Here is an 18,565-nt window from a genome sequence, read left to right as displayed (position 1 = left end):
AATAAGAGTTCAGTTCTCTAACTGCAGATTCTCTGAGTTTAAGCATTTAACAACCATATTGGAAAAAAAAAAAAATCTTACTTTCCATTCCTTTTATCTACCATGTAGAATCTCTCCTCCTTCAGGATCGTTTTGAAATAAAATGGGGATTTTTTTTTCGGTTCTATACATTGCAAGCACACAGGTCTAGATCTATTCTTACCATTTGTTCAGAAGAAAGAATGGATGGAATTCACCCTTTTATTGGAACAGGTAAGGAGTGTGTGTTACTGACAGGGATATGCAGCAGGTGAGTGATGCCTTTGAATAGGACAGCTGGCTCAGATTAAAACATTAAAAGAAATTTTCACTGATGGAGTGAAGCAACTATATTTATCTGATGAGCAAGAGCCAGCTGTCTACACCGTGGGTGTAATATCACATCCTTTCTTCTAAAGGTAGTGCTGATCCAGCTACATTGACTGCTGTGGGTGAGGAAGAAAAGAGAAATGTTAGAACATGTTCTCTGGATGGGTCTAAATCCAGACTCGTATGTCAAACAGGTTAAGATTCGATACCATATTGCAGGCACTACTGGCAGCTCTCTTACCAAAGATCTTAAATGATTGCCTAGAGGAAAATTTCTCTTCTGGGCCACAGCTACCTTTGAATTTCTATATTGCTATACTGTCTTTGTTTCATGGCTACAACAGTTTAAGCTAAATAAATACAATTCTTGAGGTTCCTCTTACTGCCATTCTGTCATTGTTTGCCATTTTCTTTCTTTATACTGTCCGTATTTAACACTAAATCAGACTTTTGTTAAAAGTATCTGTTTCCCTTTTATCCTCTGCTCAGATTATAAGACAATTGTAGATATTTTAGTTATTTTATTTTATATTTGCTAGCAAGAGGGAGCAGGTTAGAAGCCCACGGCTGTTTCCAAAGACAGACAGACTACTGTGTTCAGTCATTATTCAGCTGACTAGCAGTAACCTTTATAAAAATAACTTAGTAACAGCTCTTCTCAGCTAAGAACTGTCTGTGTTAAGAAAGCTGGTGAAAAGCAGTTATGAGCTATGCCAGTCTGACATGACATTATGATGACAATTCAGTATTTTTAGCAAGAGAATATTTTATCTAGTTTTCATTGTTAATATTGTGAAGCACACCTGAGTAGAAACCAAGGGAGTCAGTACTAGAAAGCCTGTGCATGGGCTTTGGTGAACTTGGCCAGTTGCCTGTACAAAAGTTCACACCTAGTTTTAGAAATGAAGGTAAGCTACCTGGCTTACTGTGCGAGGCTTACTTCCCATGTGTCCCAGTCTAAATAGTAACTTACAAAAATGGTATCTAGCACTTGTAAAGAGAAATAGCCACTGAAAAAAATGCAGTCTCACTTTAAAAAAAAATCAATTTGAAATTGAGTATTCCTACAGATCTGTGCAGGTGAGGGAGGGGAAAGCCTGTATACTTTGTCACTTTAAAGTGTATAGCAAAAAGCTATAGTGTTTTGACCTCACTCCCCCAGTGGTCTAGCAGTCTTATGCAGCTGTGCTGCATTCACTTTAAAGTGTCATCACTGGTTCAAAATGGCTATCTAACATGGGTATTTCCATGCAAATATCCCATAATACATCTGTTTCCCACAGCAAGATTACTCTGCATAAAGACAGACTGTAACCTAAGTGTATTGATTAATACATACAAGAATCTTTACCTTCTGTGTAAAGGTAGGGACAAAGTTTGAAGAGTCTTACAGCCACGGTCGAGGATGGCTGAGCACAGTTGGCTTGACCCCTTTAGACGGGGGTGGGGGAAGTATCCTACCGCTCAAACCCTTTGCCCCAGTCCAGCCACGAAAGCAAGGATGAGTTGATATCCTGGGTTTGTTTCCCTGCAGACTCACATATGGTGTTATCACTGGAGGAAAAACAATTTCCACGGGCTTCAGTACAACCCTCTCACGTTCTGCACGTGCCTTTCTAGCAAATGTGTGTCTTTGAGAGGCCTTGCCCACAGGTGACAAATGAGATTTGTGCTTCAGCACTTTAGGCAGAGCTGTGTCTGAAACAGGGTTGATAGATTTCTTCAGCGGAACACAGCTGTTTGTCTGCTTCACCTTCTTTTGTTGTATGTTACTGACTGCTTTAGACGCTGAAACTTCAGCCTTAGTGTTAGGTACAGTTTGATGGTGCAGGAACTGTGCAGTCTTTGGCTCTACACCACTACCAGTGATACTACTTCTACGTTGTGTTACTTGCGGTTGCTTTTTCTTCTCTTCCTTTGATTCTTCTAGAACAACGCTGTTGAGTAGTCCCTTTGTTGCAGCACGAGCCAAAATGTCTTTAACAGACACATTTTCAGAAGAATCTTTCTGAAAATTTCAAAGGCAACAACAATAAATCCAAGCCACAACACAGCTGCAAACTCAATACTTTAATCCCAGATTCCTCAGAATTTACTCCACAAGAAAACTATGGCAGAATCTAGCAGAAAGACTTCAGTCACATGTGATAAATGCTAACCACACTATTTATTCAAGAAATTAAGAATGTGACTGTTGTGTAAAGAGGTATCTGAGCATTTGCTCTTCAGAGCCTTTGCCCTCTACAGGCCTGAAGAGGGGAAACTGAACTGTGGACTTTGTACCACGTCTCCCACACTGACTTGCTCTGTAACGTGTCTGTAATAACACGTGTGTGTGTATATATATATATATATATATAAAGTGTGTGGGTATCAGAAAGTTACTAAAATACAGAAATATTATCAATAATATTAAACATGAATAATTTTCATTATAATGAAAATCCCTCATAATACATAAGCAAGGAACTCTCAAACTAGGTTAACTAGGAATCAGGTCAACATCCAAATATGTAAAGAGAAGCAATGGGAAAGAAACTATTTACAACTAGCCAAGAGAGGGTTTCTGTAAACCAGAAATTTCAGTTTAAATTATAAGTACATGTTTTCTGCCTTGCAGAAAATGTCCATTTCCAGAATTGCCTAAAAATTGGCCATAGGAGCAATTGCTGCTGTGCATTAGAATTTGATTACAAAAATGATTCAAATCAACTACCTGAAACAAAAGTGTTTGTTTCTCTGGAGGGGGAGAATATGGTAGACAGATGTACACAGCATGATTAACTAAAACTTATTAGCTCAGGGAGCCAGGTTAAAAAATGTTTTACATTGAAAAGAAAGAGGTCAATAATAGGTAACTTGAAAGGCTTTTCACGTGTGATTCTCTTACTCTAATAAATTCTCTTCTAACTCCCCCCAAGACACAAGCTTCTTTCAAGCTCTGTAATTGGAGTATGACAGAAAGTGGTACAAATAACCAAATAAGATCTCCTATGTTTAATTTCCAATGAAATTCTAATTAGCTCCCCCCATTTCTCTTTTGATGAAAAAAGTCCTGCTTTTCTCAGACACAAGAGGAAAATGTTGATGCTCAGAGATGCAAAGTAGCCCTTTAAGGGATCCCTTCCTCAGGAATATATCAATACTCAATATCTTTATAGATGATCTAGACGTAGGGATTGAGTGCACCCTCAGTAAATTTGCGGATGACACCAAGCTGGGTGGGAGTGTGGATCTGCTGGAGGGTAGGAAGGCCCTACAGAGGGATCTGGACAGGTTAGATAGATGGGCCGAGACCAGCAGCATGAGGTTCAACAAGAACAAGTGCCGGGTCTTACACTTGGGCCACAACAACCCCATGCAGCGCTACAGGCTGGGGGAAGAGCAGTTAGAAAGCGGCCCGGCAGAAAGAGACCTGGGGGTGCTGATCGACAGCCGGCTAAACATGAGCCAGCAGTGTGCCCAGGTGGCCAAGAAGGCCAATGGCATCCTGGCCTCCATTGGGAATAGTGTAGCCAGCTGGTCTAGGGAAGTGATCGTCCCTCTCTACTCGGCACTGGTGAGGCCGCACCTTGAGTACTGTGTCCAGTTCTGGGCCCCGCACTTCAAGAAAGATGTTGAGGTGTTGGAGCGAGTCCAGAGGAGGGCGACCAAGCTGGTGAAGGGTCTGGAGGGTCTGACCTACGAGGAACGGCTGAGGGAGCTGGGGTTGTTTAGCCTGGAGAAGAGGAGGCTCAGAGGTGACCTTATTGCAGTCTACAACTACCTGAAGGGAGGTTGTAGTGGAGTGGGAGTCAGCCTCTTCTCCTGGGCAACTAGCAATAGGACAAGAGGACATAGCCTCAAGCTTCGCCAGGGGAGGTTCAGGTTGGACATTAGGAAGCATTTCTTCTCAGAAAGGGTCATTAGACATTGGAACGGGCTGCCCAGGGAGGTGGTGGAGTCACCATCTCTGGATGTGTTTAAGAAAAGACTGGACATGGCACTTAGTGCCATGGTCTAGTTGACAGGGTGGTGTCAGGGCAATGGTTGGACTCGATGATCCCAGAGGTCTCTTCCAACCTGATTGATTCTGTGATTCTGTGGATCATGCCAAGACTTTCCTGTTTACTCAGCAAAAGCCCCCTGCCTTTCAAGCCCGATTTGCATACACCTTAGTTCTGGAAGGAAACATATTCCTTCCTATTTTATTCAAATTATAATGAAGTCTTAATCCCTACAGTGACACTGTCTGCTTGGATGCTGGCAAATCTTGGTGACATGTAGAGACATAACAAATAACTTTACTAGACAGCATTTATCAGGAGTCTAATCAAGCTGTGTATTTCATTCCAAGGTGTGACAGCAACACTGTATTTCCTCTAGATGTTCCAAGCACTGGTGTAGATCAAGGAACTGCTCTGATCACGAACAGCTCCAGACAAAAAGGCACATGGTGGAAAGCTGTGCTCAGCATAAAACTCTGGAAGTGGCACATTTCAACTGCTCGCCTATTCTTTGTTCTTAAGACAACTAAAAAACAGCCAAGAATTTTTTTTTAAAATGTTCCATTTCATATATTCTTTTGTGGAAAAATGGCAATATTCTTTTTCCTGTGACATGTTTTTAAATGGGAATTTTCTTAGCTTACCTCTCTTGCTAGAATAGCTAGAAAACAACCGCTGGAAACTTCTGATGGCTCCATTTTGAAAAAAGTTTCAATGGAAGCCTTTGAATTGGAACAAGTATTAAAAACAGGAGGAATAAGCCTGTAGAAAATAATCAAATGACCAGAAGATAATGTTTAAGGATATAAAGAGAAATAAACGAGGATATACTAAAAGTAATTTCCAGTTGTGTCTTTCACTGAGTTTTATAGAGATTATCTTCAATTTAAAAAACTGAAAGACAAGGAAGACATGAGAATTAATCTTTTTAGAAATAATTATATTTTTTCCAATAAGTAAGTATATTAACCACCAGATAATAAATATGTATCCAGATAATAAATATGTATAAACATAATTAACAACTCAGGTCTGCAATTACTGGATTATCAAGTTGCCCATGAAGTTGGGGAATGCTCTGAAAACACTGAGCAGTACGCAGACACTGTAGAGGTGTTGCCTTTGAGTTCTTAAGTATATGCTCATAATCTAAGCTAAAAATATTAGGTTAGAAAAAACTGCCTATTTGTAATAATCGAGTGCTGTTTTTTCAAATTTACAGTTTTGCAATGCATCACATCAGTGAAGAAGGAAGAACTAGCCTTTTCTCATGTTCTCCTTGTATTCCAGTAATCCCTGGATATCATAAACAGGCCTCAAGCACTTGGCTCATAATGCTGCTAAATTAGTACTGAGTTGTTTCAGTACAGAAAAATGCTATCAAAATGTCCTTATGCAATTTTTACCCCCTCCTCTTCGCATTGCTGAGGACTGTAAGATCCAGCCCCTCCTCAATGCCCCATTGATCCTCTGGTGACCGAGCTTGTTCAAAGATGGTCACAGAGAACCGCGTTCAGTGTTTGTGAGCGATATCCTGATCTGGCTGGCTAGTCCGTTGCTAATGGGAAGTCTGCAAAACTCTTTGTTCCCAAGTCTTCACCGTAATCTGGATTTTTTTGTACATTCCTCAGAATTTGGTAAAACAGACTACAAGGCTCACATCCTCCTTGCATTACTAAATAAAACTCTATGTCCTATGACACACAGGAGATTTTTGCTTTTAGATCTGGTCATTCAATGCAAAAAAGTAATAATCTTCATTTTGATTGATGTATACAGATTACTGTTACCAGGAATCCCTTTAACAGAGGGTCTGGCCCTGAAAATTGATGCAGAAATTAACTCAATTTGATAGGCCAATGGGAAATGCATGAATGGTTTAGTATCTCCTCTACACACACCTGTTCACAATGTGTACCCTTATGTATGGTAAAGCCTTTGCTATAAACTGTCATATCCTTAATGTAAGATCAGCTTAGACAGTGGGTACATGTTTGAAACCACCTTTACGATGTCACAGCCCTAAGACCAGCTGTATGATCCCAAACTCCAGCACAGCCTTATTTCATACAGCACCACTCCAGCACTGCAGAGTAATTCCAAAAGATATAATACACCTAAGCACAACTTGTGTAAGAGTTTCCTGAAAGCCCTCAGTTTTCTTAGAAAAGGAAATTAATATTACATAGACCTGTGATGATCACACAGGATGTTTTACTAGTATAATACGCCTCTCAAAGCCACTACTGTGAACACAGGGGCTAGGAATTCTGCAACGGAGTTTTTCATTCTATCCTGCATTCTATTAGTCAAGTAAGTTACCTAATTAATTCTAAGGAAAGCGTACGAGGAACTGTTGTTAAGTAGTAAATGCATCTTAAATGGCTTGAGCTTTCACCTTAAGACAAGCACAATCACACTATATATTTTATTTATGGTGCTCTATTATTGCTGTTTGTGCTGGTTACCAACAGCTTTATTGTAGCAAGAATAAGGCATGAAAAGATCTAAGACATGCATGACAGTGAAGGAGGAACTGATTCTGCGATCATCATTTATGAAGTTCGGTCAGTCTTCAATCACAAATTTGCTCAGGTCTGCTAAAATCCTCATGTAATTTTATTTTCCCTTTCCTACCATCTGAGATTGCCTCGTATTTGAAAGTAAAAGTATAATTTAGTAGTATGACAAGTTTTATGATGTTTCTGCAAAGCACTAAATAGATTTTGTTTTGGCTTTGGAGGGAGGGAGGGTGTTTTAGAAAAGGGGGGAAGTTTTTTCTGAAAAAATTAAAGCTCCAGGAAAAAAAAATATCTCAATTTTTTTAATATAAATTCTGTTATATATATCATGAATTTATATATTATTTGTGTTCGAATAATCCAGAGACCATTATGTTCCAAGGTCCCCCGAGTTCTCCCCAAAGAGTAATAGCTGCATAGAGGTCAAGGGATGACAGACTTCACAGAATTTCAAATCCCAAAGGAAAACACAGTTTACAGCAAGAGTCGATAAATGCTTTTGGACTAGCATAGCATCACTGGCAAGATGTACTCTGATTTCACGCCTTTTAGCATAAAATTTCAAGCAGGCTGCACTTTTAAATCCATGATTTGCAAGAAAGATGTGTTTTGTTGTACTGTATCTTAACATGCGTAACATACCTCTTTTTAAAATTCTTTGGACTGGCCACAGTTAACACCGTGCAAAATCATGCAAAATTTAAATACACTCAATGATATATTGAACCACAGTACCTTTCCCCATGATGGCCAAGTCATTAACATCATCTAAGATAGTATAAAATCTAAAAATACAGTATTACTCTCCTGTGCTTTTGGCAACATAAACTCTTTTAACCTGCATCCTGTAATCAACTATTGTATCTACGTGCAAGCAACTGCCAACTGTTTGCATTTATCTACTGTGACTGAAAGGAAAATCCAGAAAGTACCCATCAGTCTTTTAACAATGGCTCCAGCTGACAGGTTTTAACTACGTGTAAAGTACACAACACACATACTTTTTTTCATACATATTTGTGTTTGTTACGATTGCACAGGATGTTCTCTTACTGTAACCCGTTCCCTCAGAAGTCATTCATCTGAATACAGGGACGAACAATCCTACAGCAGAGGTTCTTATTCTTCTATATTATTCTAACATTTTAAGATGATTTCTTTTTCCTTTGAAAATGATCATTCTAGGTGAGAGCTGAGAGCATGCTAGCAAGTTCCCAGACTTCTAGTCTCCACTTTATCTTAAACTAGCTTCATTCTCTGAGTACTGACAGGATGAAAGCAACAGAAGCTCACCACGCTCACCGCAACGTTATTTCCAACCAGTGATGCTTTCCTCCCATCTGGATTTTCAGATGGGAACAAAAATATTAGATGAGAAAGTCGAAAGGATGCTACTTAGTACTCTGTAACATCAGAAGGAATGGAATCAGAGGCAGCAAAAAAATATTTTAAATGTTAATCTAATGCAAGACACAGATCAGTCTGGGATAAGAATTACGCTACAATTTAAAGTTATACTTAATTTTTCCATAGACAAAACTACTCAATCCATACCTGTATGGTTGTACTTTATTTCCTTCCACTCCAGATTCCAGTGCTTTTTTCACTACTAGTTCATTTTCTTCTGGGTAAACCGAACAAGTGCCATAAACAATAGCTTGTACTTTGTTAACTACAAAACAAAATTGTTCTACTGTTCAAATTCTTCATATACACAGTAGTTTACTAAGGACTGAAATCAGCATAGAAATTATGCTTGGATGTTATTTTTTACCAATAAAATACATTCTCCTGCACACATTAGTACTGAATCTCTAGTGTTTTTTAGTAAAAAAAAAATCTTTTCAAATATTTGCAGATTTCAGCAGAAATTCACACTGCATCCAGTCTTTTCACACAGCTACCAGAGAAGAAGGGAAGAAAGTGGCAGCGTGCAGATGGAGTCAGACTACACTCATAACTTTTACAACGCAGAGTATGACTAAGCCAGTAAGCCGCTTCTCTACACAATGCTGAAGATTACTGTGTTAATGGCTGGTGAATACTAGAACACAGGTATACCTTTAAACTTGACGATATCATTATTTAGGGGGTTTGGTTACACACTTACTGTTAATTAATAGAGTAATCAGTGCATTTTTAACTATATAAAAACTGTTGGCAGTACAATGGCATTGATGTGGTGTTCCATTGATACAAGGTGCTCCCAGCAATCCAAGAGCTAGCACACTTACATTTCATTGCATGCATCAACTCATTAAGCTGCCTCTCAGCAAGAATACCGAGTTTATCCTCAGATACAGATCCTTGGAAAAGGTCTCTTAGCAATCCTGCATCTAAATGCAAAGAGTTGTAAATTTATTAATGCAACTTCTGTTAGTGTCTTAAAATATGGTTGTTTGCAGAAAATGCTTTGGCAACAGACCTGATTGATTGATTATTACTGGTGCAGTAGGAAGGCAGGCTCTATGAATTACAATACCAAGGAATGCTGAAATTATTATTCTTCCCCTCTTTACCTGTAATTACTACTGCCTCTTATTTGTTTCTATTTAAAGAAAACTGTACAGTGAAGAGACTTACACAAACAGTCAATAAAGGCATGTAATCAAGGGAAAATTATGTACACTCATTGGTATAAATTTTCTACCTATAGTCTTTTTACTTTAAAAGAAAGGCTATATACACTCTGCTCCCCAGAATAACCCTCAAACTTCATACTATTGACTTGAAATTGCCTTACAAAATGCTCCGAATCCTTCAGTGCCACCTAGAAAGGTTTTGTTTTCTTGTTGAGAATCCTAAGCTAGGCCAAATACATTCTTGCTCATTTTGTGTGGAAAAATCACCTGTGTAATTTATTTATTCTCTTTCGTATTTCCATAGTAGCCTGCAAGTACATTACACATACAGAATTATGCAAGGTATTTAATATATATATTTTGTAGTAGTTAAAAATAAAAATCTAAAAAGAAGGGTATTTTATAAAATGATACAATTTACTGAAGCAGCTACGATGTCCAGACCACAATACTTGAATACTATTTCTATCAGAAATCATGAGCTAGCTATTGCATCAAAAGTTACCTCCATGTTCATTTACAATAAAGTCGATTGGATTGCCAGCACCCAGTCCAGAGCATTGTGGTAGCAGCAAAATAACTTTTGCGTTTTGAAGTCTCAGGTCTGTTGGTTCAATCTCAGTAAAGTCTTCATGTAACAACTGAATATCTGAAAAAAGGGAAAAACTCGACAGTTCTACACGCAAACAAGCCTGCCTAATTTTAATGTGGTAAAGGTGAAGAGACTGTGGTGTTACACAGACTTCCACAGAGCTAGAGCCTGCTAGACCCAGATCTTCCAAAGTATGTCCCACTGATTTCAAACAGATTGAAGGACTAGCTAGACCTTAGCATCTTCCACTGACAAGACGGCTAATGGGGTTCCAGAGTCTTGTTGCATTCTGTTCTGATCGTGTCCTCTGGGGAAACTGGACAAGTGCATGGGTTTTGGATTAACACTCTCAAACAGCTGAAAATCAGACTGAAAGCAACAGCCAAGACACCAAATAAATGGACCCCAAAATTCCCAGCTACCAGCTACACCAACTGCTATACAGTAACTACTTATATGGAAAAAATTCACCCTGACATTTCAGGAGCCTGCATCTATGACACGGTTAATCTGCAACCTTTGATTAACTTGATTGTAGCTGAAAAGCTGTCAGTTCACCTTGTGACAAAAAATAAGTTGTTACTGCCCTCCCCAAGTCCTCATACAAGGGATCTCTGAATTCTGATAGAATTACACCATACTTATAGATACCACAAACATCTACATTACAATACTTCATGCATACCAAGTGTTTAACACCTACTTTCACATCCCATGTGACTGAACAAGCTTCCCAGTTCTGCTGCTTTTGCTGAAGATTTCACGCCACAAACAAAAATTTTGGACATGCTGCAATTTGTCAGCACTGACATATGGGCAATGGTCAGATGGGAACCTACGTTAGCCACCATAATGTCGTCACCTGTATTCAATAGCACTTGTGCAGAGTGTACAGCAAGGCTGCGAGACTTATCCTGGAAAATAATGACACAAAAATTAAGTATGACCAAATAATTTCGTTTCTATGAATGCCAACTTTCTTTTCCAAATTAGGAAAGTATTTCATTGTTTTCATGACAAACAGGAAAGAAGGGAGGAGAAAAACTAATCAGGGATAGCTGCTAATATAGAATTAAATAAAGTGCAAAACCAAACATCTTATTGTCACTCACTAAATTTAAATAATTTAATTCTAACTAATGCATAAGAAAGCATCATATCTGTAGGTGAAAAGAATGTGTGTATCATCTCCATAAGGAGGAACTTGTAGCAACAGCCAGTGCCAGAAAAGACAAACATAGGCCACAAAATGCAGAATTCATCCTCCGAGGCAGCTTAACAGAGAAATGCAACTATTCACATAGCTCTTTGCAATAATTGTAGGAGAAATGAAGCCCTTACAGATCAAAGACCAAGATTTTGCTGAAATTCGAACACAGAGGTAGATTTGAAAATGATCTCATACTACAGGTGATGAAGAGAAAAAGAGATATATCCAACATTATCTCCATCAAATTACAACACAAAGACTGAAGATATGGACCACAGGTACCATGCTTTGCACCAAATCTGGCAAACACTGATGATAAAGGGGAAGGGGAAAGAAAGTTCACGTCCATGTCTACGTATCCACTTACAGCATTCAAGTACCATCCTACTCCACCAGAGAGTGATGGAGTTTTTGAGGGTTCTGTTTCTTCACTTTGAATATTCTTAAGTAATAATACTCAGCATTTGTTCCTGTGACCTATAGGGCTGTCATGTATAGTTCTTTTCTGGAAGTCTTCTATTCAAAAAATATACATACTGAAATTGAATACTGAATTACTTTGTAAGTTGGGTAATAAATTTTGAGGCTAAAATTTCCAGAAAATGCTAAGCATCAAGTGAAAATGCCCTTTGAAATGTTTCTGCTAAGCACTCAAGAATCATTAGACACTTTAGATAATTTGTGGTTCTGTGTTGCTGCATGGTTACTCCAAACCACTGTTCTACAACAGGAACCTCCGACCAATCTTGCCTGGAAAGGCTAACGATGGCAAGTCAGGAAAAAGACCAGTGGGATTTATGGAGATTTAGGAACCACACTGCACAAAATACAAAGAAGCGTCATCATTCCATCACAAATATGCAGTTGAAGAGGACAAGGTACTATAATATTAGCATACCATTACCTACTAACTGGGAGTAATGCGTGTAGAGTTACACAGAAACCTTCCTCACATTTTCATAAGTGAGACTGCCTCTTTGACCACTTCTGATGTTTATTTCAACAGTTTTAAGATTAAGTTTAAAACATTTTACTAACTTAATTGTAGCTGTCAATTATAAGCATTAACATTTGCATGCTAAATTTAGTAAGTTTCTAACCTTCTGATTATTAAAAGCTTCCAAAACCTTACAAGAGTATGTTGCTGCCTGACTGTTCTAATAGGACAGTCACACAATACATGACCTGATTCTAATGCAAAGCATTATTTTAGTTTGCAGATCATTTTACTCAAGGGTGACATCAACTCACCTGCAGTAAGAGTTTGCAATCTGCAAAAAGATCTAAATTAAGCAGCTCTTCTTTAAGACAGGAAGGAAAAACCAACACATCATGGCAATGTTGGTCCATACAATACGTGTAACAGTTGAAGTCTGACACAGATTCAACTCTTGTGAATCCCTTCTTCTTCAAATCCTTGAAAACATCTTGAAGGCTGTTAACATACAACTCTGGCCATTAAATATACAAGAGTTACTTAAACAATATAGTTCACATTGATAATATAAATTTTTGTCTTTTATTTTTTAAGTATGTGTGTATATATGTGTGTGTGCATAGATATATATTAAAAAAATAAATATGCAACACTGTCTAATGCAGGAGGGGAATTCACTCTATTTTAGGCATGTAAGTTCTGGTTTGAAACAACTAAGTTAATAAGTCTGACAAAATATATTAAGAAAGAGGTACATATCTCCAGAGGATGATTCAAAGCATCAAAGCATAAATGTCCATGTGCTCAGGAGACACTGTAGCAAATTTACTGCTGGAATATTTTCGTTCTTTCAATTGCTTTCAATTTAGTCTGGCTGGCCAATGAATTTAATGGCTGATATCTGAAATAATCCTTGTGTAAATGTAGTAACGGTGTAAATGCTGAGGTTTGCAATTCAAATATCATAAAGATTTAAAGGTATATACACTAAGACTTGTTTGCTGAAATGCAGTTTCAAACAGTGCCATAAGCTTATATGGTACATTAAACGTAGCGTCAATGCAGCAGCTTTCAGCTCAATCTTAGTTAAGGGTTGCAAAATCACGAACAGAGGAAGACACCTTCTCTATCTTGAAGAGCCAGTAACCTAAGCACAGAACATTGGTCCAAGACAAGACTATGAAAACAAAATTCTTGAAAACATGATAAAATGGATTACCTGTCTAACAAAAGAGACAACAGGATAACCTGGTATGGTTCATGTATCAGCACAGAACTAGGGACAGCAGTGTTACATATATAGTAGCCCACCGAATATAAGGATTTGAAAAAATGTATTTTTATTTCAAGTTTACACTATCTCTACAGAATAAACACCAGTATTAAGTACTGTACCTGTCTTAACACCCTTTGCCAACATTATGGCTTACACTAATACACCCACTTTTTAAGAAGTTTCCTCTTTCTCTATTTTTCATCACATGTTTACTCACCCATATAGTTTTTTCTAACTTTATTTATTTCCTCATTTATTTGGTGATAGACCCATACAAGCAACAGAATAGTAAGAAAAACTGTTTCACAACTTTGTTACAGTTTATGAATACCATTACTGCAATATATAAAACTACAAACAAACATAAAGCAAAGTCACTGGACTAAGCAGAATTTACTATCAGAAACTTAAATTACTGGTAATAATACAACCTGGAAATTCTAAAACAAGTATGTAGCAAACTATATCACTTCATATGTAAAAATGTCTATATTAGATGATACTTTAAAGACCTTACCTGATTTTAAATGTGTTTATCCAAACACATAAAGGCAAACCAGAAGTCCTTTGCTCCTGCTTCCGTATGGTTTCTGGTAGAATGTGTTCAATTGAAAGAGCATCATGTCTGATGCGACATCTTGCTAGTGCAGCTGCCAACTTGGTCCTAAAACTACAAAAACATAACCACAAGTTTAATAAGTTTTATAAATGTTTACACTAGCTATTAACGTGCACTATTTTCCATTACAATACTATCTTGCTCAGAAACCAAAAACAAAAGTGAGGCCTCGTTTTGCAAGCTGCTACAGAAAATACAGTTATAGGACATTTTCTACCCCAGACAACAGCAGATGCAAGGTAGTAGTACATAGCTAAGACTGTTTTATTTAAATGCACACAGGACTGGAATTATGGCAGATGACTCTCAAATACATGAATTTTCTCAGACAGATAAAAAAAAGCAAATAAGTTTTGGAACCGCAACCTGTGGAACACAATCATCAGATTTTTTTGTATGTTTGAAGATATAAATACATATATGTGCAGAATGAGCATTTGATGAAAGCTGACCTCTAAATGTGTACAGAAACAACACAAGTATGATGGCAACCAGGAGTCAGTTTTGTTATTATGACGTGAAAATGGCAGAGGAAATATTCCCAGTCTTTTCTTCCCACTAGCTTTATGTATTATCTTGATACATGCAAATAAAAATTGCTGGTGAACTACTTCAGATGTCAAGATATATTACGTTCTGCCCTTCAGGAATACCTTGCACTTATGATAGTCGTGAACTTTTTGGGCTATTCTAAATCCAGCAGCAACACAATTTTGTCCAACAAATGCCTGCTGAGTTCATCAACAGCCTGATGAAAAAAGTACTTGAACACTACTTGAAATATTTCACATATCCTCTTCTTTTGTGCTAATTACTTATAATAATAAATATTTAACAAAGTTCCATAATAGAAGTATTGCTAAATAAATGGATGTTATTCCATTCCATCACCTCTTGACTCTATTACACTCATATTTATGAGTATTTCATTTCTTTTCTAAAATCGTATGAAAAAAGTTTCAACAACTCCAAAATAAGATACCTTTTTCTAGCAAAATAATCCACAATGTAAAGATGGTTTGTTAGCTGTATTTTTCTTAACTATAGAAATATGAAAGTTTCTCTTCAGACTAGGTTCTCATTAAAAATAAAAACAAAGCCTTCAAAATTTGAAGCTGAAAGATATCTGTAATATTGACAATTATTAAAAAAAAAAGGCACTGGTTATACAAATCTGTATTTCTGCTAATATATACATCAACAAAAAAAGTCCTTAGCATGTATACCTGTATAAATAACGCTCTATTTTCTGAACTTCTGCTACAGGTTCCTCTTCACCAAAAATCTCTCGTGCTTTAAATTTTCGGTCTTGCAGGTCATAAAGCATCACAACAAGCAAGCTGGTTAATTCATCTGGCTGCAATAGAAAAGCAACTGGCTAGAGAAAGTGACACAAAGCATGCCTTACTTCTGCAAAAAGATCCATACCAAACAGCAGTCTGTCTCCCGTGTAAGAGGCATTAAAAACTCCCATGGAACACCTATTTGTGAGAATTATGAAAGTAACTCCTCATAGACAGTTAGTAAAACGCTGAAGAATTTTTAAAAACTAAAATACACAACTTCGAAGTTACTTAGCTTATCAGAATTAAAAACATTCTCCATACACAGAGACAATATACTATATCTTAACAACTGTTAATGTTATCAGAATTTAGACTTTGAAATTATTTTCTCCTCATAAAGTAGTTCCTTGAACAGCTAAGCCAACAAAAACTTTTAGTCTATCAATTTGTCTCTTTTGGGATTCTTTGGTATGTAACAACCGATAAGCTCAGTTATAATAACCATTCTGCAGTTGGGATGTATGTAAAATCTCCTTCCCATGTCTAAATGTTTAAAACAGGGAGCATCTCCTTCTTAGGGACAGTAAATAACAGCACTTCAGTTACTCTCGTCTACCTCTTTTCATGAAATTCCTACAGTTCTTATGCCTTTGAAAATTCTAGCCTTCTCACAAATATGACCAAAATTAGCTAGAAAACTCAAGTTACTAGGGAAATAACACCAAACACAAAATGTTACCACATAAGTTTTACTTCCTTACAAAAAGAAGCCAAAAATCAAATGTGATAGATCATTTGCCTGCTCACATCAATCTCCACAACATCAGTTCAAATTCATCTTGTAATTCTCAAAGGCATCAAACACTAAACTGGAAGGAATAGCAGATTACTCTGCCAGCTCTAGATTTTCTTTTCATGCCAAAGCAGGAGAGCATGTTGAGAGAGTAAACTGGACTAATTTTTGCCAGTACAAGTACAAATATTGTATAAAATACATGGACTGGCTCATGGACAACATCACTGAGCAAGTATTACACTGCAGTAAGCATTATGGTTCACTCTCCCACCTTCTTTCTTTGAAGGTTTTGATTCCCAGCAGTAAGGTGCAATAAGAATCTCACAAACAACATATCTAGTACCTTGGAGGTTGATGTTTCAGACAACTAACTAAAAAGCACAGCAATATTTCAGTCTCAGGCTACCATATAGTTCAAAACAACAAATGTTGTTTTGAAGAATGTCGCAGAATCCTCAGAAAATATTCTAATTACATCAACTCAGAAAATACCAAAAGTATTTCCTCACAGAAATGTTCACTTACTATTGACTGGCAGGAGTAAACACAACTATCTAACAATATTTCTTCAAGAAGATCCTGATCTGCAAAAAAAGAAAATATTGACAATATACACTATGAAATCTACAAGATTCTATGGGAGAAAAATAAAAACTTATAAATTACTAAAGAAAAAGCTGAAAGTTTAAACATCATGAAAATTAAAGGCAAATTCAATCACAAAAAGTAACAACTCTACATAATGCCTTTATAGGAAAAAGCATGGAATTTAAATGTTTGACTTCACAAAACGCTAACAATATTTAGATATATTTAGATATATTTAGATATATTTAGATATATTTAGATATATTTAGATATATTTAGATATATTTAGATATATTTAGATATATTTAGATATATTTAGATATATTTAGATATATTTAGATATATTTAGATATATTTAGATATATTTAGATATATTTAGATATTTGAGGGATAGGAGTGCTCTAGTAGTAACCTGTAGTTTAATAAAACATTCCCCAGATCTCTGCTGTCAGGCAGAAACTAAACACTTTGATTTTACATATTTTCTCTGCTGTATCATTTCTGTTGGCAATTTTTTGGAAAAGTTTTGTACTTACTTACATTTTAGAGCACTGAAAGCCAGTTCATAAGATACACGCTGGCAATACTCATCTTTAAAAGTTAGCATGGGAGATAACGAGTCATCACCGTACCGCACCAATATTCTATCCTTAGGCTTTTTGGTATGAATGCTTTGAAAAATCTTAGCTGCATTTATGTATATGGAGTCGTGATAGCCATTCTTCTCAATCAGAGTAGTTGTTCTTTTTTCAACAGATCCTTTTTCATCTGAAATTTTAATTTCACTCAAGTCTGAAGTATCATTTATAACATCCTCATGTAAAGACACCAAGTTACTTTTAGAACCTGGCATTTTTCCAGTTGCTGATTGTGTAAATTGCAAGTCACAATCCTGCTGCCTCTGCAAAAAACAAAGTTTGTATTGAATTATGAAATTTTCTTTCACTAGAATACATTTTTCTCTTCATTTTCAGGTTTTCAATAGAATTTATTTTCTTTTTTTAGGCTCTAATCCTGCAAATACATATATCAACTATACTTCTATACATCTCTCATCTTACATATACTAGAGAAGTATTTATAGTAGTTTTCTTGCCTTATATATTTTCACTAATGCAGATACAAAGACTGGTTACTTGTTTCAAAGAGGCCAGTGTTTTACAATAAATGATGCTAAACAGACTACATGCAGAGATTTGATTCTCTGTGTCTAATAAGAAGCATTATTATTGCAGACGGAATAGCATCTCTTACTGGGAATTCTCCTTTAATAAAAAGATGCTACAGAAATTCCAAAGCAGCCATCATCTCTTTCAAAGAAGAACCCATCTTGAAAAGAGCTGCAGTGAATTCCACATGCTTGTCCACTAAACTGTGCATTTGCCCCTAAAATGGATAATAGAGATCACCTAAGTGTTAATGTATTTAATGTATTCCCTAAACAGCACCATTTTATAAATGCAGGAAATCCACTCTGACAGTCTCTGAAGATATTATCCAATTCTCCGTAAGCCCATGTGCATTTCTTAAATCTTCCACACATCTTACATAAACAATAAAATAAAAATTACCTTCCCCAGAGGTGGACTAGGGCTTCAAGAAAAAGAAAAATAAAAAGCCCCAGTGTTAGTTGAATCCAAAAATATTTGCTTAAATTCCACCTAAAACCCACTTAAACTATATCCATCACAAGTGCTTGGATTTACCCTACTTGCTCTGGTTGCTGTAACATGCATTTATGACAATGTTTGGAGGCTTAGAAGTCAGGTTAAATGTTCAGAAGAGGGCTAACTAAGCCAAGACAAATTTAGTCACAGAGGAAA

General features: G+C 36.7%; 1 protein-coding gene across 1 annotated transcript; it reads right to left on the bottom strand.

Moving 5' to 3' along the window:
* Positions 1-1,735: 1,735 nt before the first annotated feature.
* NSUN7 (NOP2/Sun RNA methyltransferase family member 7) lies at positions 1,736-17,595 on the bottom strand. Its single transcript, XM_068403270.1, has 11 exons — positions 17,283-17,595; positions 16,680-16,738; positions 15,299-15,429; positions 13,971-14,123; positions 12,492-12,675; positions 10,734-10,944; positions 9,944-10,087; positions 9,091-9,192; positions 8,411-8,528; positions 4,979-5,096; positions 1,736-2,356 (listed from the first exon to the last, which is right to left on the bottom strand). Exons 1-11 carry the CDS (start codon positions 17,593-17,595, stop codon positions 1,736-1,738), a joined length of 2,154 nt encoding a protein of 717 aa, XP_068259371.1.
* Between the last annotated feature and the right edge of the window lie 970 nt (positions 17,596-18,565).

The sequence above is a fragment of the Nyctibius grandis genome, chromosome 6 (assembly GCF_013368605.1).
Source record: "Nyctibius grandis isolate bNycGra1 chromosome 6, bNycGra1.pri, whole genome shotgun sequence".
Taxonomy (NCBI): Eukaryota; Metazoa; Chordata; class Aves; order Nyctibiiformes; family Nyctibiidae; genus Nyctibius; species Nyctibius grandis.
Note: the sequence above shows the minus strand (reverse complement) of the source record. Positions and strands in the feature narration are given on the sequence as shown.